The following is a 26,074-nucleotide window of genomic DNA, read 5'->3' as shown; positions in this document are numbered from 1 at the left end:
TACTTAATATTCTATTCTAATATTATTCTTTACTAATATTCTATCCTTCTAATGAAATACAAAAAGTTCTCTGTAATATTAAATTTTTTTTGGAAAATGTATCTTTGGAAATCACAATTTTTCTCCTTTCTACTGACAAACTAATGCCGAAGGCAAAAATAAATACCTAAAACAAAATTTATAAAAAGAATGCCTAAGACTAATGCACAATACTATATTGTTTATTTATTTATTACTTTTTTCTTTTGTATTTTCAGTTTGTTGTCTTTTGCACACTGGTTGTCTATCCTGTTGGGTGCGGTCTTTAACTGATTCTATTATGGTTATGGAATTTGTTGAGTATGCTCACAAGAAAATAAATCTCAGGGTTGTATATGGTAACATACATGTACTTCGTTAATAAATTTACTTTGAACGTGAATGCAATAAATGAAAACACCAACACAGTTTCTTATTAGTTAGTTTTACAACTTCTCAGTCTACCCTGGCATTTTATTACCTTATTAGTGCTGTTTAGCAGGGTAAGAATATCACCCTTTTTCATGGTTACTTCACGAGGACTCTTCTCCTGATAATCATACAAAGCCAAAACCAGCTCTTTTCCAGTTTCATCATCTGAAGGAGCCACTTGTTGCTGAAGAGACAGAAACAATTAGAGACTTACTAATCCACCATGTACTGTATGTGTGTGTGTGTGTGTGTGTGTGTGTGTGTGTATATATTTTTTTTTATTGAACATATTTATTAAAGGAAGTAAATTAGTGGCTAAAAGTCCATAAACATGCTTTAATGTTTAGCAACAAGTATGCAGAAGAATTATTTCAACAACTTAAAAGTATAGAATTTCTTACACGACATGCTTGAGCCTGCTCCTTCAATGCCTGGATGCTGCTACCGTAAGCAATCAGATCAGACATCAAAGCTTCGTGCTTCTTCAATAGGGCCTAGAAAGAAAATTAAAATTCTTTTATAGAACCATTAAAAAATTTTCAGTGCATACGCTGCAGAAATAGGATAATGATTGAAGGCGACAGTCTCTGATAGTTCATCAGATTTACCAAGCAATTAAATGAGGCAAAAAGATTTCACAGTCTAATTTTTAATTACATTAAGTTAATTCTGCAATTCAGGGGGCAAAGGCAGAGGCCAAGCAGGTGTCAATTTGGTCATAAAATGAAGAGCAGATAGGCTTCTCATTCCTGATCTATATACAGAAATTTTGCTGGAGACATTTATGTGGCTTTCAGTTAGAAAGCTTCAGATCTATTTGTAACACTGCCTGAAACTGAACTGCCTGCATTAGGCACAATTTCATTTGAGTAAAACTCTTAGCACTCTTGAAAATGTACTGCAGCGGAGGCAACTTTGATTTTGAATTATAGCACTGATCGATCAGTTACTCATTTCACATCTCACCCAATTTTAACTTCCCATGTTTTCAACTTGTACTGCTCATCAGAAATTAAAGTTATTCAAGGTCAATAAATGATGAAGAAAACTAGATCTTAAATTTACTTTCAATTTACTGATAAATGTTGTTATTGCTACAAAATAAACATTAAATTCTTTTTGGTCACCAGCATAATATTACAAACCAAAATATCTTTTGCTTGAAGAGCACCTTTTGTATCTTTTCATTTTTTAAAAAATCAATCAGTAGTATAGAAAATACATGACTGTTTTGTTCATTAACAACAAGGTGTGCATTAAATATAACAAACAATCCAGTAGTTACCAAGATGCCAGGAGAAGATCAAGGGTTCAGAAAGGTTGTATTCAAATTGCTGGACTGGCATCCAGAGGAAAATGTTTCAAATTCATCCAAAGTGAATGTCTGAACGGGATTGGGGATAGGAATTGCAAACATTGGCCATTGGAAAATTCTGCTTTTTGTGCATGGAGCTGAAGTGCTCAACAAAGTGGCTCGTCAATCAACATTGGGTTTCACCAAAGTAGAGGAGGATACACTGGGGGTACCTGATACAGTAAATGGCCCCAACAGATGCACAGGTGAAGTTTTGCCTCACAGAGAATGACTGTTTGGGGCCCTGAATGGAGGTAAGGGAGGAGGTGAATGAGCACATTTGCAGGGATAAGTGCCGGAAGGGATGAGTGGATAACGAAATCATGGAGGGAGTGATCCCTGTGGAGGCCAGAGAATGAGGGGAAGCAACTATGTTTTTAGTGGTAAGATTCTGTTGAAGATGTCGGAAGCTGCAGAGAATGATGTGCTGGATACGGAGGCTCATGAAGTGGTAGGTGAGGACGAGAAGAACTCTATCGTTGTTAAGGTGTTTGGGAAATGGAGATGTGGGTGAGGACAGGATCAATGGTGGAGGAAAGGAAATCCCATTCTTTGATGTTCCCAAAAGGAAAGCCACATTGTGGGAACAGATGCAGTGGAGAAGAAGGAACTGAGATAAAGGAATGGCATTTTTACAGGAGACAGGGTGAGAAGTTGTTTAGTCAAGATAACCATGGTCACCGGTGGGTTTATAAAGATAACAGTAGTGATGGAGACAGAAAAATGGAGGAAGGGGAGAGGTGTCAGAAATGGACCAGCGAATTTAAGGACAGGTACTTTGAAGGAGGACATCTCTGATGCCAACTCTGATCACCTGCCCTTGAGGCCCCTCCTCCTTTCCCTTCTCTCATGATCCACTCTCTTCTCCCATCAGATCCCTTCTCCTCCAGCCTTTTGCTTTTTCCACTTATCACCACTCAGCTTCTAACTTCATTTCCCTTCCCTTAGCCACCAGACTTCACCTGTCACCTTCAAAGGAAGTTCACATCCAGTGAACAATATTTTAAGGTAACAATCTACAATAAAGATTTGATCAAAAGAATGTTAACAGATACAAAAGGAATAAAGAGCAGTAAGAGGCTATTATGGATTTCATGGTTGATCCTCTACCTCAGTACCCAATTCTTTACATTCCTTCTTCACTTCAGCATGAAAATTTATGTACTCCCACCTTAAATACATTTAATGACTTTACCCCCCCCACTGTATTTTGTGATAAAAAATTCACAAGTTTGCCACAGACTGGTTGAAGGAATTTCTCCTGATCCAAGTTCTGAATTGCATACAAAGTACCTTGAGGTTGTACCCTAATTCTGCACATTTCAGCTATCAAAATCACCTTGCTTATACAAGTTAGTTTAATACAAGGGTTCCAAATTTTTTTTAATGCCGTCGACCATTAGGCAAAGCATCCGTGGACCCCAGGTTGGGAACCCTTGGTCTAAAGATCCCCTATCATTCTTCTAAACTCCAGTGAACATAAGCTTAATCCCTATCTTTTCTCATATGTCAGTCCTATCACTTGGGAATTAGTCCAGTAAACTTCAGCTGTGCTCACTACATTACAAGAGCAACCTTCTTTACATAACCAGTCTAAATCTGCATGTAAAGCTTTTGTCGCAACTGTACAAGGCAATCACATGACCCTGTACAGTCACAATATCCTTGCCTGTACTCAAATCTATAAATGATGACTACCATAGTATATGCCTTCCTAACTGCCTACTATATCTGAATGTTTGCTTTCAGCATCTGGATAAATTAATATCCAAGATCTTGTTATTCTTTATCTTTTCTCAATCTATTGTCAGTCAGATAATAATGTCTGGTTTTTATGAATCAAGTGGATAACTTCATATTTGTCTATATGGCACTGAATGTGCCATGCATTTGCCCACAACCAACTGCCAAGCCACTGTAAAACCCCTTGCATCCCTCACTCAGTGCACATTCCACGACCGCCCTCAAGCTCTGTTGAGCCAAAAAGCTTGTATGACAATCCTTATTCGTGGAATCAAAGAGCCATACCTCTGCAGAATCTTCATCTTTTCCATAGTCAACACTGCCAACAACAGGCTCTTTCTCCCTCATCCAAGACTCTGCCTCATTAGCATCAGCAAAGTACTGTTGAGCCTGCAGTGAATCTTCCAGATCCTGGCGCCTCTGTGCCGCCTTCGCTTTCAAGGAATCCCATTTCTGATTTAAGTCATTTAACTTACTTTTCACATCTTCACTGGCAAAGTGACCTGAGAAAGAATTAAACCAAAAAAAGTTTGTGCAGAAATTTCACAAATAAAACAAATTACTTGCATATTCCACGCACCAGATTTTATTCAAATTCCCTGCCTCGCTTGTGAACTCCTTCTCATATAACGTGCTTCTCTTGAATAACTTCTACAATTCAAATTTCACAATGGACTGTATAAAAAGAGAGGGAAAAAGTCTAAAACATATTGGGGGTTGGCACAAGATACAACCCAATTCTCAAAGCAAAATCATGAAAACTTTTTCAAATGACTCTTTTGTAGCTAAGGAATAAAATTATAACTTTGTAACCAATTCATTTCTCTTAATTGCTTTGTTATACACTCAATCATGAAAAACCCTGTGCCTGGTCCTATTGGTATAAAGACTAAGTCGAAAGACTGTAGTCTTTAGAAATGACCAATCTTGGCAGTAGCAACATTATGTTTTTCACTGGCTTGGATTGTGATTACCATTTTCTTGCAAAGTATTTGTAACAGCAAATCGCCATTTTAACAAAATTGAATAAAATAATTCAATTTAATCTCTTTTTTTTTTTGAAAAACTCCATGCTAAGGAGTTACAAACCTAACCATTCATTTCCTTTTCGAACGCAACAACCATTTGCTCCTTAAAAAAGCTCTTTTATTCTTATCAAGTTTATTCTCCCCTCATGACATTTTCATTTTAATTTTTCTCAATTTTCTTTTCACGTTTTCTGCAATATATGTGAACGAGTAGAGCGATTTATTTAAAAAAATGAAGTGAATTATTTATATTTTACTAAAAATCCTTCCTGCCTGACTGCAACATTGGAAGTCATTTAACCCACTAGGTCCATGCTAGTTTCCAACAGTTCAATGATATTAGTCCCATTTCCCTCCCTCATTTCCCATGAGCTCTTAATGCATTTTTCGTTGAATGTGCATCAACTCCCTTTTGATTTATTTGACTTTTATCAACACCAAGGGATAATTTACAGTTTCTGAGATGTGCGAGAAACCTACTGCATGGGAACAACATGCACATCCACACAGTCAGCACCCAGGTCAAGATTGAATCTAGATCCTGGGAGCAGTGAAGCATCACTACTAATTGCTGCATTATCATGCCGCCCTTGATGATCTGATCTTCCCAGGGTAAGCTGCACCACTGAGATGGAAAGTTACACTTGCTCCTGATGAAGGGTCTCGGCCCAAAATGCCGACTATTTATTCCCATCCATAGATGCTGCCTGACCTGCTGAGCTCCTCCAGCAGATTTCCAGCATTTGCAGTATATTCGTGTCTACATTTGCTCTGGACTGTTTCCCTTCCCCCTCGAGCCCCTCATTCACATGTCCAGGACATAGCTTGAATCCCTTCAACTGACTGCCATCTTATGAATATGCACAACTCAAGTTGATTGATACATCCTACATAAGTAGGAATTAAAAATCTTCACAAACATTGACTTCCATAAATTTTTTTGTAAAAGACAATACCAAAGTTGCACATCAAAAGCAATTACATAGTATTTTTTAAATAAACAATTCTTACCATCTTCAATCATGGTTTGACCTTTCTGAGCCACTGCTTTAATACGTGGCTCATGACCAGCAATCTCTGCCTGGAGGGCCTGGTGCTTTTTAAGCAAGTTCTGTACACCAATCAAATCCTTTCCTGAAACAAAAGATTTAAAAACTGAGCATCAAATCGACTTCCCCAAAAATAATGACTGATGAAAATCAAATGTTATAAACTCTGATATGTGCAGGTCCTAATTTTTAGAACTAATAATCCCATTAGCAGAAGAAATCTCTAAATGTTTCAGAGAATGGTCTAGACACAGGACATCAAGCTCAAGTTAATCTGTCTATGCCAAAACATTTATCACTATTGATAGTAGTAGTCTCTAAGAACAAAGCAGGATAAGAATGGGACAGCAGTTTACAACCACCTGAGGTGCAATACTAGCCCTGCTCAACATTTCCTCATTTAGTTCCACCACTGAAGCCAGGATTAGGGAAGACACCACAACATAATTAAGCAAAAGAGCATAAGAACGTTATCTGGGTCAACTAATGAGAAGAAAATAAATAACAATAAGACTTTTTATAACAAGGAGAAATAAATAACAAGAAGATCTTTTATAACGAGGAGAAAATAAATAGTAAGATTTTTTTTTTACAAAACTTCGCTCACAAAATGTAAACATGACTGACAATACACCCATCCCCAATGGTCCCTGACCTGAGAAAAAACTGGTTAAGAGTCAAATGATGGGTCTGGAATCACTTACGTCTAAGTTGGACAGGGATAGCCGCTACCCTTCCCTAATGGATAGTAATGAACCAGATGCTTAGTTTTTTAAAAAAATGTCAATCCGGTCATTGTTACTAGGCGTTTTTACAATTCCAGATTTATTACTCAAACTCCCCAGCTTAAACAGATGTCTAGAGGAGTGGTTTTAATTTATTCCATGATCTAACTGGTGGGAGGAAATGGGCTCAGGAGGCAGAATAGCCTCCTCTTACTGTTTTGAACAACAATATTCATAGAGGAAATATAATATCCAAAAAAATATAGTTTGAAATATGCCAACTGGCCTGACCTCTATTAGTGGAAGCAGCAATAGGTTCCTTTTCTCGAATCCATGTTTCTTCATCTTCAATGTCACGGAAAAGCTGTTGGAGTCTAAGAGAGTCAGCAAGTTTCTGTTTTCGGGTCACCATCGGGTCTTTCAATGCCTCATAACGACCAACTAAAGTTTCTTGCTTTTTCTTGATGTTGTCAGCATCAAAATGCCCTGCTTCCTGGAACTGCCTGGCTTGGATATTAATCCCATCAATACGGTCCTTCAAGCAAAACAATAAATAAAAGTGAGTCTATTCTTGCATTATACAACAGTTACAATTAGAAGTATTTGTAGCAAAGATTAATGAATGGAAATTACTAAACAAAGCTGCTGGTGCCTTTATTACCTTCTACTGTTACTGCTGGCTCAGCCATCTAATATGGAACCCCACCCAGGGTGACATTTTGTCTTGAAGGTGAAAACTACTTTCCCCACAGAATGATTGCTCCTGATAGCTTGAATAACAAACTCTGAAGTCATCACAAAATGTGGTTGATGCCATTAACAAAGATAATACAGTGCCGGAAAGAGACGCTGACATAAAAGATCCACCATGATCTTATGAAAGAAGGAATAAGCACAAGACGACAAATGGCTGACACCGTCATTTACTTCTTATAACTGTTTGCCATTCCTTTTGATATTATTTGCTTACAAGAGAATAATAACAGATAATAAAAACAGATGGAATGTAGGTTAAACCTATTGATTCTTTCTGGCCATTTTATAAAATTGGACTCATCACTTTCAGGCAACATTCCACAGCACAGACGTTGTTCAAATGTGAACACACAAAAAATAAATACTGCATCTGGTGTTTCTGACAATTCCCCAAAGCAAATGTGCAGAGAGAAAAAGAAGTCAGTCCTAATCCAGTCTCACAGCCAGGGTTGGCAGAGATCGACAAACCAATTCCCCCATCAAATCTTATACAAGAATGCTCTGAAAGGGAGTGGTTCCAGAAGTTGAGCTGAATGGTATCCAATAATCTAGATGTTAATAATAAAGTAGTTCTTGGGAACATATGCATAAAAAGGCAGTGATTAAATATTGAGATAAATTGTACATATGGAAGCCTATTCAAACTTCTTAAAAGCTTTCACTGCAACGAATTTTTGCCTCAAAGGATTTACAAAACTTGGGTTGTAAGAACAAAATTTTGAGATTTGTATGCTTGCGAATTTGCAATTAATACAGCTATTTCCTACAGAAACAGATATGAGCAATGAACTCACAGGAGACCTTACAGTCCCTTATGCTTGAATATCATGGCTGATCTTTTAACTCCATGCCACTTCCTGTCTCAATCATTTTTAAACTAAATAGACAACTGACTCCTACAGCCCCCTTCACTAGCGAATTCCAACGATCCTCCACATTCCTTGGAGCATAGCAAATCATGAAAGGGGATTAGCACAGATTAAATGAACCAGTAAGGACATGGCAGATAGAATACAATGTGGACAAATGCGAAGCAACCTACTACTTGTGGAATAAAAGCAGAAAGGGTTCCAGCTGCTTTTAAAATTGAATCACATTATCTTCTGGAAACAAATAATGTCAAAACAAACAACATGCTTTAGAATAGAAGCAGGAGGACTAGGCAATTTGGCCTCATGCCTATTCCTCATCTTTTAAGATTATAACTGATCTTTTATACAAATACCATTAATGGACAGAAACCTATAATTCACACGAATATTTGTACCCAATACTACGCACTCTAAATTTTGTTCAACAATGACCTGCGAGGTAGCTTATCAAAAGCCTACTAAAAGTCCAAATACACATCAACTGGTTCCTCTATCTATTCTGCCAGTTACAACTCCAAAAATGCTATCATTTACAAATCCTGATTTCCCTTTCATGGACGTTATTTCTTTCTTAATAATAGATTCCATCATTTTCCCTTCTACTGCTGAGGTTAGGCAAGTTATCCATGGTTTCCCCCCTTTCTTAAATTGAAAGGTAGCTTACATTCAATACCTTTCAATCTGTGGAAACTGTCCTTGAATCTACGGAAAAGCAATTAGAACATCCACCATTTCTCAAGATACCATCCAGGGAGCGGGAAGCTGTGATGATTGTACGTTCTAGTATCAATTGTTTGGCGACAATAAAGTATAAAGTACCTTCTTTAAACCCTAGGATGTGTAGGTCATCAGGTCTGGGTTCCCCCCCCCCCCATCTTTCAGACCAATCATCATTCTGAAACATGAGTCTGTTACTACTGTCCTATTTCTGGGAAGTCTTTGTATAAAACATAGTTAAAATGTTTCATTTCTCTCCTATTTCATTATTCTCCAATATAATTTCTCCTGTCTTGGTCTACATTAAGCTCTTTATTTTGCTTTCTGCATATCTCTTGGACTTCATCTGCTTTTATGTTATTTACTAGCCTACTTTCCTGTATTCAGCCTTGATGCTCCTTTGCTGAAGTTCTTTTAGCTCAACAAGATTGAGTGATTAAGTAAATCTCAAAGAACAAAATCCTCGGTTAGATGCCTGGTCTCCACTGAATTAACTAGTCTTGGCTTTGAATCAGGATTAAAGCTGGGAGATAAATTAGCCAAGTTTCCCATTTCCAGCTCTTATTATCAATACCTACATGCACATTGCAGACATCAAGACGGAAGATTGATAGATTAACTATAGTTAGAATGGAACAATGGGCACCTGGATAGAGAATAAAATGGCATCCCATGCTCACAACATTGTATTTCTGCAAGAAATCAACATCCTTAAGCAGATATGACACAGGATACAATGAATTCCAAAGTCAACACTGATAAATTTCCATACCTGGTGTGCTGCAATATCAGCTTCCAGCAGTGCATGTTTCTTCTGCAGATTCTGTACGCTGGTCAGGTCCTTTCCATAATCATCTGAAGAAAGGTGACCTTCAACTTCATACAGCCAGAGTTCAATATCTTCCACATTTCGGTTAAATTGTTGCTGCTGGTTGGCCTCTCGTAGTTTGATACCTGACCATAAACAAAAAAAATAAAGGTCACATTAATGAAACAGTAAATTTAATTATGTTCTACATTCTACCCTATAGTCACAGAACACTACAGCACAGAAACAGGTTCTTCAGAGTCCATGCCAAACTACTATTTCCTATTATGATGGTGAAACCAAACTAGTAACCCAGACAGCTGAGCCAACTATCGAAATAGCTGTGAAATTAAATTCCAGAATATTAATTGAAGTTTAAAATATTTAGTCATAGTGACAATAACAAAATTACCAGATGATGATACAAGCCCTCCAGTTCAGTCATGCTTTCCATGGGAATAAATCTATCAACCTACCCTGTCTAGCCTTAATGAATCAATCACACAGAAATATGGCTCACTCCCTCTGAAATCATCCAACAAGCCACTCAATTGTATTATAACTGATAAAATAAAACACTAAAAAAGATAAAACTTGGGGACAACTTGGCATCTTCCTCTGCAACAAGTGCAGATACTAAAAAATTACTCGAAGTCCAGCAGAACCTATAATTCCTCCTCTATAAAATTCTGGGGACTGACACCTCAATTATGAAAGCTGTCAAAAAAAAAAAAAAAACAAGTTAAGCAACACCTGACAGATATATTCACAAAACCACAATTTAGAGACAATGTGCAAAACCTCTCCATCATAATCCCTGCTTACATCCTCACCCACCAGCCGATCAAACCCACCAGAGACGATAATCAGTGGTACAAAAGTGGAAAGTAGCAGCTCTGAGAAGTCAAGCATAAGCCAAGAAACCACCTTAAGTATCCGTAAAATCAACTAAGGTTGGAGATTTTCCAAAACTCCCTTTTACATATCTACAGCAAAACAGTTACAAAGTAATCTGTAATTGAGCCATTTAAGGTGAAAACTAACTCCAGCCAATTTGGTCTCTCCTATTCCTCTATTCATGTAGCATCCTCAGATTACTCTGCACATCCCCTAGTGCTATCTCTGATGTCCAGGACTATTCATGGTACGTTAGTTGTGGCCTAGTAAGTGATTTATGTGGTTCTGCCATGCTTTTATGTTCTATGTCTTGAAACTGCATCCCCATATGCCTTCAAAATATTTTTATCAAACAATCAGTCCTTCCAGGAATCAGTGGATATACATTGTTAGCCCTTTCAAACTTCCAGTATCGTGTATTTACATCTTGTTTCCAGCATCTCCCCACCTCAGATTTTTCCAGCTTTGATTCCATTTGCTGTTTTTGTGCATACCCAACTAGCCTGCTGACTTCTTCCTGTGAAGCTTTATTCCTTAGAATTAACGATACTGACAATCTTCCTTTCATTGGCAAACTATTCCAAGAAGCGACTGTGTTGCTACAATCGCTCTTAGTCTTTGCTGAATGGGAGGCATTGTCATGGGCTGGGCAGAAAGAAAAAATGGAGCAGGAAAAACCTCAGTGTTCAGACTTCTGATCATCATCCAAATGATCTCTTTCAAAAAACTCTGAATGATTAGACAACACTCAAATAACAGAACAGGACTCAGCAGCATTACAGATTACCCAGACTCACACAAAGAGTGGGCATCAGCAGGTGGTGTGGGAGAACAGCCAGTCTGTACTGTAGTATTGTTAATATTTTCAACATTCTTATTTTTCTGATTTTAACAGTAGGGCTGCTCTTGGCAAAAATAATCACTTGATCTATACAAAACATTTGTTGTTTCCTGACCTTTCATTTCAGTGGCCTCAAGCAGTCTTTTCCACAGAGAGATGACTTCATTCATACGAGCAGACACTTCATCAGAGGCATAGTGATTAGCATCAATCAGTTCCTGTCCAGCTTTCTGCAGAGTGTCAATTCGACTCTGGTTAGCTGAGAGTTCTGCTTCAAAAGCCTGGTGTTTTTGAACCTTTCCTTGCAAGTTGGAGGGATCCTGGATCCAGATCAAAAAGTTAAAGGATATTGAGAACCATGTCAAAAGTTTGTTGTATTGATGTCAATAAACCATGCAGTCATTGAAAACTGAACATACAGCTACTGGAAGCTAACCCTTAACATTAAAAAAAAATCAACTGAGGTTAAGAATTCTATGTAGCAAACCTATTTAAATAGAACATAACTAGATCTAAATTATTTTAAGACCCAGTGGAATTAACCTGCTCCAGAGTGAAGAATGACAGAGCAATGCTGGAGACATTGCTTAATACCCAGACATAAATACTGCTCAGCACAATTTGTATATCTATGGTGTTTACACTTCTGAACAACTGAGTATAATCTCACCTTATGGGCTTCATCAGTGGCAGTTTTCATCTTTTCATTTATCCAGCTCTTTAACTCATCAGAGTCACGGAAAAACTGCTGCAGACTGAACGAGTTCTCTAGTGCGACACGGCGATACATGGCGCGCTCATGGAGGGCATTACGGCGACTCAGCAGCTATAACACAAGATAACAAGAAGATGAGAAACTCATAACAAGTTGTTAAAATTGAAAATGTATTACCAAAAGGTTAACAAAGATAGATACAAAATAAAATTGCTGAACTATGGGAAAATTTAATTGAATGCACTTAACTGGACAGTTCTTTAATAAGCCAATGAGGTAATGTACAAGTTGATGACAGCAGCCTAATTCAGTGGAAAAAGATCTCGATCTCATACATTAGATATGTGTGGTTGTAAGTTAAAGATTTCATTGTTAAAGGTAAGTTGAAACTACATATTCATTGACCTATCACAAGATTTAAAAAATAACTTTCAAGGCACAAAAAAAAGTTAGCACCAATATCTAAAAAGTATAAAGCATCGACAAGTTACCGCATCACGACGTGCTGCAACATCTTCCTTAGCATAATGATCACTCTGAATCAATTTGGTAGCAAATTCTTCCAATGCCTGATCAGAGAAAAATAGAATGGTTATATAAAATAAAAGAACAACTGCATCCCATGAAAATTATCAGGAACTGAAAGAATCCTGCCAATCATACCGTAATTTTCTCTTCTTGAGCACCTAGGGACTTCTCAAAATCTTCGTGCTTTTTCAGGAGTGCTTCTACGCTATCAAGTGAATCTCCCAAGTCTTCATTCAATAAGAAAGCCTAAGCAAGAACAAAGGTTCGAACAAAATAGTCACACCCAAATGAAGATAATTCTTTATTTGTTGCTGCCTCTCGAAAAGGACATTTTAACACATACAAGAGATCTTAGTATTCCAAAATTACTGCTCTAGGCCAGCATTAGAAGACATTACTAGACAATGATGATTTTCCTTTTTTTTTTACTTTTTTGATGGAATGATGATTTTGTTCAGCTGAACTGCATATATAAAATTTGATAAGTAATGGTTTAAGACCTTCTAAAGAGACGGTGAATTTGTTTCATATAAACATGCACCAGTATTACATACTATCCTACAGCTTATGCAAGAGTATTTTTCCAATACTCTGATGCTGAAAAGCTGCATATTTGAAGCTATCAATTCATTATTCTATGATTTTATCTGTAATATGCAGTCAAGGACCATATCTTTAGAATCACCCTTGCTTTTAAAGTGCAGGTGTGATTTAAAATACAGCTGTCAATGTGAAATATGGAGTGAAAATAGCTGAAAGTAAACCACTGATAGGACAGTCAGATGATTCAAAGTGAAAATAATTAAACCATATTTATTCTGCTGTTAATAAAAAGGACACATCTCTGAAGTCTAGATATCTTTGCTTTCAAGGAGTATAACAAGATAGGGTAAACTAAGTTTAAGATACAGGCAATTCAATACTTCATGAAGGCCAGAGTACAGAAAGTACAGGGGTGATTTTAAAGAGCAAATTTGGAGAGTATATGTATGAAAAAAAAAGTAGGAAAATATCAAAGGAAAATACCAGAAAAAATATGAAAAGGAGAAAAAAGAAAAACAATGTCCTACTATGGTCTAAATAGATTGGAGCAAAATAACCTGATGACAGGTTTATTGATTGAAAAGGTGCTTGAGAGGAAATTCCATATAGGGTGCAGTGAAATGAGTTTGCTTTTCCTAGTGTACATTAATGATTCAAATACAAAATGAAGAAGCCACGATCAAGAAATCTGAATATAGATAACAAAACTGGCATTATGACTGAGTGCAAAGAAGAAAGTTTTATACTGCAAGAGTATACCAATGGATTGGTCAGATTTGTTTTTTTTAAATAAAAGTAAATGGAATTGAGTCCAGAGTAATGAATTTGGAAAGACCAAGTAAGCAAATGCAAAGTGGTGAAATATTGAAAAGTGCAGTATAAGAGACCCCTACCTATATGGGATGCTTACTTAACCAAGGTAAAACACAGGTATATTATGTTGAAAATCTGATAATCTAGAAAATTGTTAGCTATAGTGCAGAGTATAATTCTGACCACAACCTTACAAGAAGTGATAGGATCAGACTGTGTATTGAAATGATTGTTGCCAGAGATCTGGATGCTAAGGCAGAGAAGTGATTGGCTTAGCTGCAGTTGATCTTGTAGAATTTAGGCCTAGGCAGAATCAACTGTAAAAATACAAAATTATTTAGCAATAATTATGGGGCATAGATTTAAAAGTGAACAGTAGTTAAGTTAACTTGCCTCCTGTTTGCTCATCCAGTTATCCACCTGCTCAGTGTCGCGGTAGAAGAGCTGTAGGTCCATGCACTGTTCATACTGGTGTCTACGGAGTTCCCACAAATCTAAGAGAGACACCTTTTCTTCAGCTAGAATTTCCAGCTAAGCAATGAAAAATTTACAATCATTAGTTTCAAACGTAAGCAAATTATAGATACCTTTGTCATTTTTGAATTCCAAGAAAACCAGGTTTCACATAACTAATGAAGTATAATTTTCAATTACACACCAAGTTAAAATGAAGATTAGGCATAACAGAATAATACAAAGGCAATTAGATATTTGATCCTGCTCCCTACTCAACACTGAAGAGTCAAACCTGATGCTTTAAAAAGTGAAATGATATATCACGTTGGTAACAATTGTCCAGACATAAACATCTAGCAGTATCATGGCCAGATCAAGATGTCACAGTTTGTCATTCTAGAACTTCACCTCTCCTTTCCTTGAGGCACTAAACTCACTAATTCAAAAACAACTTCGGCCCAGAGCATCTTCCAGTGCATGCGTAGGAAATGCAAAGCCTAAAACGTTATTCTTCCCTTCCCACCCTCCAGGACTTCAAACATTTCTTCTCAGTGAAACAGTTAAGTATTTGTATTTTTCAGATTTTGTTGTAATTGATTTAACTTTGGGGAGATTAAATACCAATTGACTACTCACCAGGGAATATACTTCCAATCATTTGCTAGTATCTGTCCCATGCATTTAAAATTCTCTACTCATCTCTCTATCCTCAGCCTCCTATACAGTTCCAATGCAGTTCAACTCAAACAGAAGAAACAGGATCTATTTCCCCCCCCCCACCCCCGCCCCACCACCAATTTAGGTACATCAGGTTAAAGTTGCTAGGTAGGATTCAATACAAAGCTCAGCAAATTCCATCTTGTCTGTCATCTGACTTCTTCCAGTATTCCCAACTTTACACTTACTTAAATAAACATTTTCAGTCACCAGAATCATTAACTGTTTCAAGTAAAGACAACTAGGAATACCCAGCAGGGCAAGCAGCAGAAGGTGTTTTTTTTTAAATTGAAATGTTAGCTGTTGATCACCAGTTCCTCTTTTCAAATTTTGTTACCAAAGTGCTCATTGATTGTGAAGAGAAAGTTGCATTTAAATAGCACATTTATTTTAGGACATCTTAAAGTACTTTTCACATAACTAATTGCTTTTGAAATAATACAAAGAGGTCAATTAAAAATATTAAACTCACATATGCATTTACATTAAAATGTTTGAGACTTCTTTCAAAGAAACAGCAAGTTCAGAATGAGATACAAGTCATAGCTTATCACTTTCTCATTGGATAGCAAGGAAGCAGTTAAAAAATATTGTCTCCAGGATGATTCAACAAACCTGAAGGCCATCAACCACAATGGTATGTAGGTCTGTATGTATACCTGGAGACAGCAAGCACTTCAATATGTGATGTATAGTTTTTAAAAGCTGTGACTATAACCAATGTCTTGCTGAACTAAAACCCTCACTAATTTTTGTAGATACACCATAGAAAGCATTCTTCTAGGGTGCATCACAACCTGGTATGGAAGTTGTCCTGTCTAAGACCGGAAGAAGCTGCAGAAGATCATGAACACAGCGCAGCACATCACACAAATCAATCTTCCGTCCTTGGACTCACTTTACACTGCACGTTGTCGGAGTAGTGCTGCCAGGATAATCAAGGACAAGACCCACCCAGCCAACACACTTTTCGTCCCTCTTCCCTCCAGGAGAAGGTTCAGGAGCTTGAAGACTCGTACGGCCAGATTTGGGAACAGCTTCTTTCCAACTGTGATAAGACTGTTGAACAGATCGAACATTCAAAAAGTATTATTTTGGCTCCACTGGCCAGATATAATCTGGTGCCTGCTTCAGTCACGGTCTTGCCACTCCCCGTCTCTCCCAGCTTTGGTGTATTCTTCCTTACCATTGAAATCCTCTCAATTCACATCTAACCTGGTCGTGCTCTCCACTCTCAAAATTTTTAATCAATTTCGCTGCCACTATAAGTTCATATCAGCTTCAGTTTTAGGCCTCAGTCATAAAAAACATTTATTTCCTTCCTCCACATTCGATTCAGCGTTCAGACAATAGGGTTTGAACAGTCTTATGCGCATTAAGGATTTGTATACTGATAACATATTTGATAGTTTTGATAACCTGCGCGGTAAGTATTGCCTTCCGCATAATCATTTTTTTTTAAAATACCTGCAGATTCACTACTTAGTCAAGGAAAAACTTCCCTCTTTTCCTGCTATGTTATGGGAAAAACTCACTCTCAGCTTTAACAATAAAGGGCTGATCTCTGAACTATGCTCTCAGCTGATGTCTTTGGGAGTTCAAGATCTAAACAAAACTAAGAGTGGGTGGGAGGATGACCTCGGTGTGGATCTGGCGGAGGAATATTGGGCAAAAGTATTGAATAGGGTTCATTTCTCATCATCATGTGCTAGACTGGGGCTCATACAATTTAAAGTTTTACACAGGGTACATTTAAGTAAAGGCAGACTTGCAGACATATACCCTGGGACAGACGCTGGCTATGACAGGTGTTCCTTCTCTCCGGCTGGTTTAGTACATGCATTTTGGTCATGCCCTCGGCTTGATGACTATTGGGCACTGGTTTTTAAAATTATCAGTGAGGTTTTGGGGGTGACACTGAGACCTTGCCCGTTATAGCCGTATTTGGTGCGGCAGATGATGATTTGGGTTTAAATGCAAGCCAGTCGGATATCATTTCATTTACATCGCTATTGGCCCGTAGGAGAATTTTGCTGGTTTGGAAATCTGCCACTCCCCCAACTGCTGCTGCTTGGTTAGAAGATGTAATGTTTTTTCTGAAATTAGAAAAGATTAAATTCACTTTGAGGGGGCTCTGTGAAAAAGTTCTATTCGAAATAGGGACCTTTCTTATCATATTTTGGGAGTCTTAAGGAATTACGTACTAGTTGAGGGCATTTGATTGTACTTGGGAAGTTGCCTCCCATTTAACACACTTATAAGTTACCTCACAGGGTGGTTGATGAATTGTAAATATGAGTGTATTTTGGATCATCTGACATGTTGCAGATGTGTGTGAGCTGTCGTCTTGAAGTAGTGTGGGGGTATGGTTGTGAAATGTCCCTACTTGTATTTGTGAATTGTTGTGTTGTAAATATATTAGCGGCCGTGATATGTTCGGGGAGGGCGGGTGGGAGGGGAGGTTTGTTTTGGGGGTACGATACTAAAGCAAAATGGAGGAAAATGTAATCCATTATATATTCTGTATTGTGTCATTCCTTCAATAAAAATTTTAAAAAAAAGACTGCTGAACAGATCCTGACCCAGATCTGGGCCGTACCCTCCAAATATCCAGACCTGCCTCTCGGTTTTTTTTTTGCACTACTTTACTTTCCCTTTTCTATTTTCTATTTATGATTTATAATTTAAAATGTTAATTTTTACTATCGATTTGTAATCCAGGGAGCGTGAACCACAAAATCAAATATTGCTGTGATGATTGAACGCTCTAGTATCAACTGTTTGGTGACAGTAAAGTAAACTAAACTAAAAGACCAGTTAGACCAAGATTTATCCACAAGCACCAAAAAGGTAATATGGTACAAGTTGCATGTTGTATTTAGTCACCGAAATTTAGTTTTCCCTTGGTGCGTTTTCATCCAGTCAGACAATGCAAAAATAAATAAATTACAGAAATCATTCGCTTTGACTTTTTAGAAAAGGGAACACAATTACCAATAATCATACCAGCTAACAAGGAATGTTCAGTAAAATTCAAATAATTCCAAAAGGATAAGCATTGCAATTTCTTAATCAGCTTCACATATATAAAAAAAAGTTCCCATCCTTGAAACTGCTTTGTTACCAATACTAAAAGTAGGAAATATTAAGTGTTTCAATCTGGATACAGTACCTTCTCTCGGACTTCATCAGATGCGTAGTGCCCACCAGCAAGGAGGGCCTGTCCTGCTTCGTCAGTGGTCTTGAAACTATCTTCATGAGCATCAATTTCACCCTTAAAGATACCATGTTCAGATATGTAAATTTCAAGTTCTTTTAAGCTCAGGTCATTAAAATGCCATTGAACACTCTTACAATTTGCTTCTATTTATTTTTCCGAGCAATATTGTTATTATTTATGCAGAATTTCTACATCTGCACTGTGAACGGAAGTTCCAATAGATTAAAAAAACCTAAGTTGATCTAGAAATTGCAAGGTTGAAAACAACCTATTCATCTCCAAACTTAATAGCCATATGAGGCGAAAGTAATTCCATTTATGAGTGTTTTACACTTGAATGAACAAGTATTATGACCATTAAAATCAATCAGGCATCGTAACCACTCTGCTGAAACCATACAGAAATGTGGCTCCAGGACAACATTCCATGCACCGTCAATCTTTAGGCTCTGCCACTCAGGGACCTGTGCTATTATTTTGTGACTGTATGTGCTATCACAACTATATGTGCCGTATGTCACTGTATGTACTGTGTTTTGCACGTTGGCCACGGAGGAATGCCGTTTCATTTAGCTGTGTATATGTGTATGTTTGAATGACAATTATACTTGAGCAGATCAATGGCACACTCAGGAAAACTAGAAAATACACAAGAATCGGAAAGTAGTACAATGGTGCTTACATTATGTTAGTCAATATAAAATTAGTGGACAAGGTCATTAGTATGACAACACACTATTATATAACCATCCTTTTAACAACTCATAACTTCTGTTGTGAGTTCTATATTGCATTTTAACCAGATATTTAGATGACCTATCTCTTAACATGTAAGCCTATGTATATAGAATGGGATCAGAAAATTAGAATCACCTTATGTTCCTGATGTCTATCAAGTAATGCCTCAGCTCCAGCCACGTCATTAGCCAATTCATCAGCACTAATGAGAGCCTTCATTTCAGTTACCCAGCTTGTCAGGTCACGGAAATCAGCTAGGAAACGTTGCAGTCTAGAAAAATATAAAATATTGTCTTAAACTTTGGTCACTTTGATAAACAATTTTCCAAATATTGCAGAATGTACTACGAACACAGATAATTTAACCCATCAAGCACTGTACCTATTCAAGTCTTATGATTATGGTACTTGGTTCAAAAATGTTAACTCCCATTCAAAGAAATGACCCTAAGGTTAGCAAGGGAGGAAATGAAAACAAAGCCCAAAGCAAACAGGAAAGATTTTTTATATAATCAGAGGGAAGGAATTCAGGGAAGTTTCCAGAGGTTAGGAAGTCCACAGCTACAAAAGGCAACTGCTGACAATAAGAATGGGAATACACAGGAGACCAGAATTGTAGAGCTCAAGATAAGGCAAGATTAAGTTAGGACAAGATTTGAGGAAGAGGGAGAAAACATAAAAACAAAACCAAATAAAAGAGACTGATATCTCAGCATCACACATCAAAGTTGCTGGTGAACACAGCAGGCCAAGCAGCATCTGTAGGAAGAGGTGCAGTCCACGTTTCAGGCCGAGACCCTTCTGTCCTGACGAAGGGTCTCGGCCTGAAACGTCGACTGCACCTCTTCCTACAGATGCTGCTTGGCCTGCTGCGTTCACCAGCAACTTTGATGTGTGTTGTTTGAATTTCCAGCATCTGCAGAATTCCTGTTGTTTGATATCTCAGCATGATTGTGTGGCCTTTGATAAAAGCAGCGAAGTTTTGAACATGATTAAGACCGCATGGTAGATGATGGGAAACTAGCTTGGAGCATTTTTGAATCATTAAGTTTCGGAGATAAGTAGATATCAGCAGATGCACTAGACCTAGTGCAGCTACATTAATCAACTTGTGTGAGAAATCCACTCACAAATTATTTTATGTTAATATATCACTTTGCCAAGACAATATGAAACTTAGATTTTGAATCAGAAGCATTATTTATGGTTATTACAAATAAAACATTTGCAAGATAAGTTCAATATTAGAATTACAATACCACCTAAATTTTATGCCAATTCTCATTTAACTTTCTTCTACAGTCCTGGTGAAACCATGTATGTAGTCTATTCACTACTGCTTTCACCTGTATGAGTCATCCAGCCTTGTATGCCTTTCTGCTGCCAAGGTGCGGATTCGCTCCCAGTTTTGAATGAGTTCTTCCTGTTTGACCTGGATCTGAGCTGCATTCTGTGGGTGTGACTGTTGCAGACGATCTGCCTCAGAAGTGAGTGCCTTCACCTGTGTATGAAACAGCAAAAAGTTAAAATATCAATCCTAATACAGCTCATGTCTGAGAAATAAAATTATATGTGTCATCAAACAATAGTTAATAAGCTACGTGGCTAATCTCTAAATGCCATTATGAATTTAGGAATTACTGTTCTACACACCAAATGGGATGATTTTTGCATTTATACTCTTACTCTAATAGCGCCAGAAATGAATAAATGGTGTTACCATAGGTCATAGGCACCTACATAAGCAAGATGAGTTCTTTTCATTAGCTGAAACTACCATTACACACTTGAATTTCTTTAAAAGTTTAAACACCATTATTTCTGAAGGTGCTGATAGCCCTTAATGATCATGCAGAAACTATTAAGACACATTAAAAGTGCACATATCTAGTTATCAGCTTTCTCGTATTACCTTATCCTCCAGAGCTGCAAGATCTCTCTCCAAGCCTTCATGTTTACGAAGAAGTGTTTGCACACTAGCCAGGTCACGTCCAAAATCATCTGAAGCCATTAGCTGTTCCTTTTCTTTAATCCAACTAATTGTTTCATCCACATCTCTATGATTTTTTAATAAATATTAATTCAGGAGTTGAAACTTCAAGACTAACAAATGCACCAACTAGCTTTCTTTTATTTCATTCAACATTCAGACAGTATATTACCAAAAGTGCTTTAAAATATATTACAGTCCAAATTATTATAAATATGATGCAAAAGCACAAAAGTACTTGAGAGTTCTTGTTAGTTTAGTGTACAATTTGAAAAATAATTAAGTATGGCATGTAGACATGAAGAAATTTTACCCACAAGGCTTTTAATTTTTCAAAAAGAAAGGGAAGAAATTACTTTTCTGCAGAATCTTGAAACAATGAAGAGTTGAAAATTAAACTGCCTGGTCTTAAAAAATGCATGTTACAATATAAAGCTTCCTTAAAGCAAATCAACAAAGACTGGAATTTGGGAAATTCTCCTCACCATTCAGCAGGCTTTTATTTTCATACCAGATCAAATCAGTTGACCCACCTATTGAAACGTTGTACTTCTGCAGCTCCAAAAAGTTTTCCTTGTCGTTGTAGTACCAGGCCCTTGAGTCTCTGCCAAGCGGTATTCACTTCATCCTGGCGACGGGTGATAAGTGCTAGCTCAGGATGATTCTCCTATAGAAAAATAACAATATGACATTTAACAGATCTCTTTCCACACTGATAGTATTTATATCACCTACCAAAGGAAACACAAAAAATACTAATTGCTCTGTATATATGTTACAGTCTAAAACATAATGGGATAGAATTTCCATATGGGACTTGGATGCAAGTTGAATAACTTTCAGATAAACTGTTAGCTGTAGATAAATGAACTTTGATTTTACCGGATTCAAATTAAAAATAATTATATTCATCAATTTGAAAATTCATTAAAGGAGCAAACAAAAAGTACAATTATAAAAATATTAAACATTATATTGTTACACAAATGTAACAGTAAAATTGGGTTTACAGTTGCACAACAATCAATAATAAGTCTCTGAACAAATAGGATCACCATGTGAGCAAGTACTCACATGAGCAAATTCAAGTGAATGAGACAAGGACCTGAAGAATTTGTTAAAGGAATACAAAAGATATTGTAGAATAGTAATCTCCTACACATAATTAATCAACTGAAATTCAATGTTTTTCTACGTCCCCTCTATTGTTATATTCCAACTTGCAGCCATCTGGCTACAATTCAGAAAACAACAGCTGGTATTTTCCCTCCATCATACCATTAATAATAACCGCATTGATGTGCTTGTCCATATCATCAGTCCATATAAATTCACTTACGAACTGTTCTGAACAAGTTAACCCCAGTACCATCAATGCAGTACTCAGTGCTGTGCCAAGTCTAAAATGCAAATTGCCTACAGCCTTGCTTAGGAACAATTACTCTTTTAATCCATAGTTACAGTGAAAATTTAGCTTCCTAGCAGAAGTGTAGATAAATAGGCAACCCATTCTTAAATGGAAAGCCTTCACAGACCTGCTCCAGTTTTCCAGCTAGTTGGTTAACTTCATTAACACGCTCCTCATGAGCTGCAAGGTCAGTCTGGAATTCCTCAAATTTCTTCTGCAGCACCTCCACGTGCTCCAAGTCCTGGCCAACTTCCTCAGACGTCACAATTGCCTCCTAAAATTGGGAAATAGAACTTAAAATAATTCTTTTGCACTTTAAAATTACATTAAGTACATGTAAAGCAACATTTTGTTTAAATATCAATAAAATTATGTCTCACAAAAACAGTAAGCTCAATCAGTTTTGAAAATCTAAGGCATGTTTTTGTTAATCCTCACTAAGCGAGTCTAGCCTCAGCTTCAATTCAGACAGTCCATCAGGTTATCTTTTGTACAGATCCACAGCAGCAATCAGGATTTGATTTTCATTCCCAATACCAACACTCATGAAACTCCAGGACACTAGTGACATTGCTTTTTAAGTACAGAATGCTACAATTTAGCATATAAAGTAGAATATTAAATTCTAAACTCAAGTCAATAGTCCCAATACTGAAAACAGTCAATTTCCCTTTTTAATGCTCTATTGCATTTTTGTAAAAAAAATCCAATAGAAGAATTGTTATTGAAACAATTTAACCATTATGAATTAAGATAGCAAAGGCTACATTATCCAGCACATATCAGAAACAATATAGAAAAGGAAGTTCTAGGAAGATATAAAGCTGCCACAGGCCCTTTTAGCGGCAAGAAAGAAATCAAATCACCAGAAAGTGGTTAAATCCAACATCACCTACATTAGAAGAATGGAATTAAATCATTTTGGAAATATTTAAAATGGAAAAGATGACCTACTCTCTGAGAATTCAAAAGGAAAAATTTTATCAAATTTGGAATAAATGGATTGAATTTATAACCCCAGAGCGAGCAGACTTTAGATGACTCTCCGAATGGTTTATACTGTTTGTCTATCATGGTAATTGTGTTATCGTAAGCACCCTTGGTTTGAATGTTTACTGTCCTTTTTTTTGGAAAATGTGGAATTAACACAGAGTAAAGAAAAGATCTGGGGAAATTTTGGACCAGAAAGAAATGGACCAGAAGAGATACAGGGAAATTAGTATTCAACCACTATTATTAATATTTTTATAACAACTATTATCATTATTTAGTTTAATACAGTGGAATTACAATTGCACATACACATCTATTTTGAGTGCCTAATTATTTTCTATATTATCTCAATGTGCACTTGTGAATGTACAAGTTAATATAGATTTACTCACATAAAAAATGGCAAAGGTTATATATGAGTGTCCTCATAATCTAATCTAATATGTTAAAAAAGTTTGTGTACTTGTGAATACCTTATCCAAATAAAAATATTTTTTTTTTATAAAAGGAAAAAAAGTTCTACTTGTAGAAAGTTCTGGACTTGTAAAAAGATGGCAACACTATTTATTGAAATACCACAGATCAGAATGATAAATACTACTATCATCACACTTCAGTAGTCCCTTTCAATTCGGTGAAATCATGAACAATTTTTCCCTTTGCAACTTGCATAAGTGCTCACAAAGTACAGGTCTATAATTTCCTTAATTACATCAATGTTGTCCCTTAGAACAAGGGCACAGATGAAGAATGGCATGAGATGTACCACATGCCAATTTACAGGGCTAACAATGGAATTCAGTTGCTGATATTTTCAGACTCAGGTCAAAAATGCATATCATATGTTTGGCCTTTCCCCTATGGAATTTTGTATGTGGGATATGGGAAGAAAAGACACTAAGGAAGCCCCACCAAAGATGCCGCCCAGGGAGACATGCCAGGAAACAACTGCTACAGGACCACAGCCACGGCTGTCAAATTACATTCCAGTACAACACAAAGAATTAATCAACTTGCTTCAGTAAGTTGACATATAGGAGTGAAATAGTTGATGGACCGACAAATGTCAAAACAACTTAGTGATTTAAACAAATATTTCAAGGGAAGAAAGTTGCAGTATCATAGGAACAGAAGTGGTGAACTGGCTAGCTGGATTACTTAGTCAAAACATTAGCATGATCATGATTTGGTGAATATTCTCTTTCCAACATTGATGCTATAAAGTTCCTTCCATCCACTGACTTGCACAGGAGTTTCAGCTCCATTGGTAATCGTGACATGCAGCTTCTTGTTTGGGCATATTACTCTAAGATGGAGAAGCTGCTGCTGCAGTACATAATGGTACAATGTGCTCTCAGTCACTAAGAAAATAACCATTTTAATCTTGTTCAAAGAATGGTAAGTTGTCAAAAACTACTCCTCCTGTCTCTTCTGATATGATAGTATTTTTTGTAAGGTGAAGAGTGATGTAATGGATTCTGATACAAGGGCCCCAAAGCTAAATTCAGCAAGTTACAACAGCATATAGCAAGAATTATCCAAGATAGATTAAGAAACCTTAACTTATGGGACTGTGGTGGATCTACAATGGCTAATGTGGGTGCACAGATTAATTACGACAATTGTTCATTCCCGATTTGGACAAAAATGAAACAGAAGATCCAAGATACAAACTGGTCTGAGAAACCTGTGAACCAGAGGTCAGGGATCAATTTAAAAATCAAATCGAGGATCACAGAAAAAAATAAAGAGAGGGGAAATAGCAAGCTTAGGGAAAACTTAAGACCCAATTATAAAAGCTTTTATGTGAAGAGAAAAAGACCAGTAATGACAAATGTAGGTACCTTGTGGTCAGAAATTGTATAAATACTTTACCTTCACAAAGGAGAACACAAATAACAGGCAGACAGTAGGAGAACACAAATAACAGGCAGACAGTAGGATAACAAAGCAATGGCAAATGGAATTTAATGCTAACAGTACGAGGCGTTGCACTTTGGGAGGACTAATCAGGGTATGAAATGCACAATGAACGGTAAGGCTCTAGACAACACTGAGGAACAGAGGTCATTGTACATCCTAAAATCCCTGAAGGTGGCAGCATAGGTAGATAAAGGTGGGAATGAAGGCATGTGGATACTTTCTTTCGCTAAATGAAGCATAGAATACAAGACCAAGATGATAATAGTGCATTTTATAAAATACTGATTGGGCCGTAGCTGGAATATTGCATACTGCTCTGGTCACCATAACACAGTAATCATGGTGAGTGCACTGGAAAGGGTGCAAAGGAGATTAACCAGGATGTTGCCTGGGATAGATCATTTCAGATATGAGAAGATATTGGATTGGCTATATTTTATCTTGGACTAGAAGAGGCTGATATATACAAAATTATAAAGGTGCACAAATTGGGTAGATAGTAAAAGACTTCCCCATGAAGAAGTTTTAGAAAGGATCTGGGGAAGAACTTTTACAGGCATTAGTTTTTATATTCAAGGAGTCCAAAAAAAATGGCTAAAGAGAACAAGAAACTCTGGGGGGGAGGGGGGACAGGTGAACTGACTCAGAGCTCTTTATCAATTGTAATCATAGCAAATGGTGGAGCAAATTTGAAGGGTTGAACTGTCTGCTCCTTCGAATTTCTGTTTCTAATCACTCATTGTCAGTACAACACTACCTTATGCCAATTTGAACCAAAGAAAGAGTCAAA

The 26,074-nt window shown here is 37.0% G+C and overlaps 1 protein-coding gene across 7 annotated transcripts in view; it reads right to left on the bottom strand.

The window, feature by feature from the left end:
* Positions 1 to 26,074, bottom strand: part of sptan1 (spectrin alpha, non-erythrocytic 1) — a 114,125-nt gene that overhangs the window by 61,121 nt on the left and 26,930 nt on the right. For all 7 annotated transcript variants that reach the window (XM_072240360.1, XM_072240361.1, XM_072240358.1 and 4 more), the window contains exons 6-22: positions 22,496 to 22,642; positions 21,494 to 21,627; positions 20,883 to 21,027; positions 20,317 to 20,471; positions 19,106 to 19,241; positions 18,185 to 18,286; positions 14,233 to 14,370; positions 12,619 to 12,729; positions 12,447 to 12,524; positions 11,911 to 12,066; positions 11,356 to 11,560; positions 9,467 to 9,648; positions 6,641 to 6,884; positions 5,587 to 5,709; positions 3,833 to 4,050; positions 852 to 944; positions 500 to 634 (exon numbers count right to left, since the gene is read on the bottom strand). In XM_072240360.1, the coding sequence (XP_072096461.1) occupies positions 500 to 634; positions 852 to 944; positions 3,833 to 4,050; positions 5,587 to 5,709; positions 6,641 to 6,884; positions 9,467 to 9,648; positions 11,356 to 11,560; positions 11,911 to 12,066; positions 12,447 to 12,524; positions 12,619 to 12,729; positions 14,233 to 14,370; positions 18,185 to 18,286; positions 19,106 to 19,241; positions 20,317 to 20,471; positions 20,883 to 21,027; positions 21,494 to 21,627; positions 22,496 to 22,642 (2,502 nt within the window). The remainder of the gene's footprint in view (positions 1 to 499; positions 635 to 851; positions 945 to 3,832; positions 4,051 to 5,586; positions 5,710 to 6,640; positions 6,885 to 9,466; positions 9,649 to 11,355; positions 11,561 to 11,910; positions 12,067 to 12,446; positions 12,525 to 12,618; positions 12,730 to 14,232; positions 14,371 to 18,184; positions 18,287 to 19,105; positions 19,242 to 20,316; positions 20,472 to 20,882; positions 21,028 to 21,493; positions 21,628 to 22,495; positions 22,643 to 26,074) is intronic.

Source organism: Mobula birostris, chromosome 22 (genome assembly GCF_030028105.1).
Source record: "Mobula birostris isolate sMobBir1 chromosome 22, sMobBir1.hap1, whole genome shotgun sequence".
Lineage (NCBI taxonomy): Eukaryota > Metazoa > Chordata > Chondrichthyes > Myliobatiformes > Myliobatidae > Mobula > Mobula birostris.
Note: the sequence above shows the minus strand (reverse complement) of the source record. Positions and strands in the feature narration are given on the sequence as shown.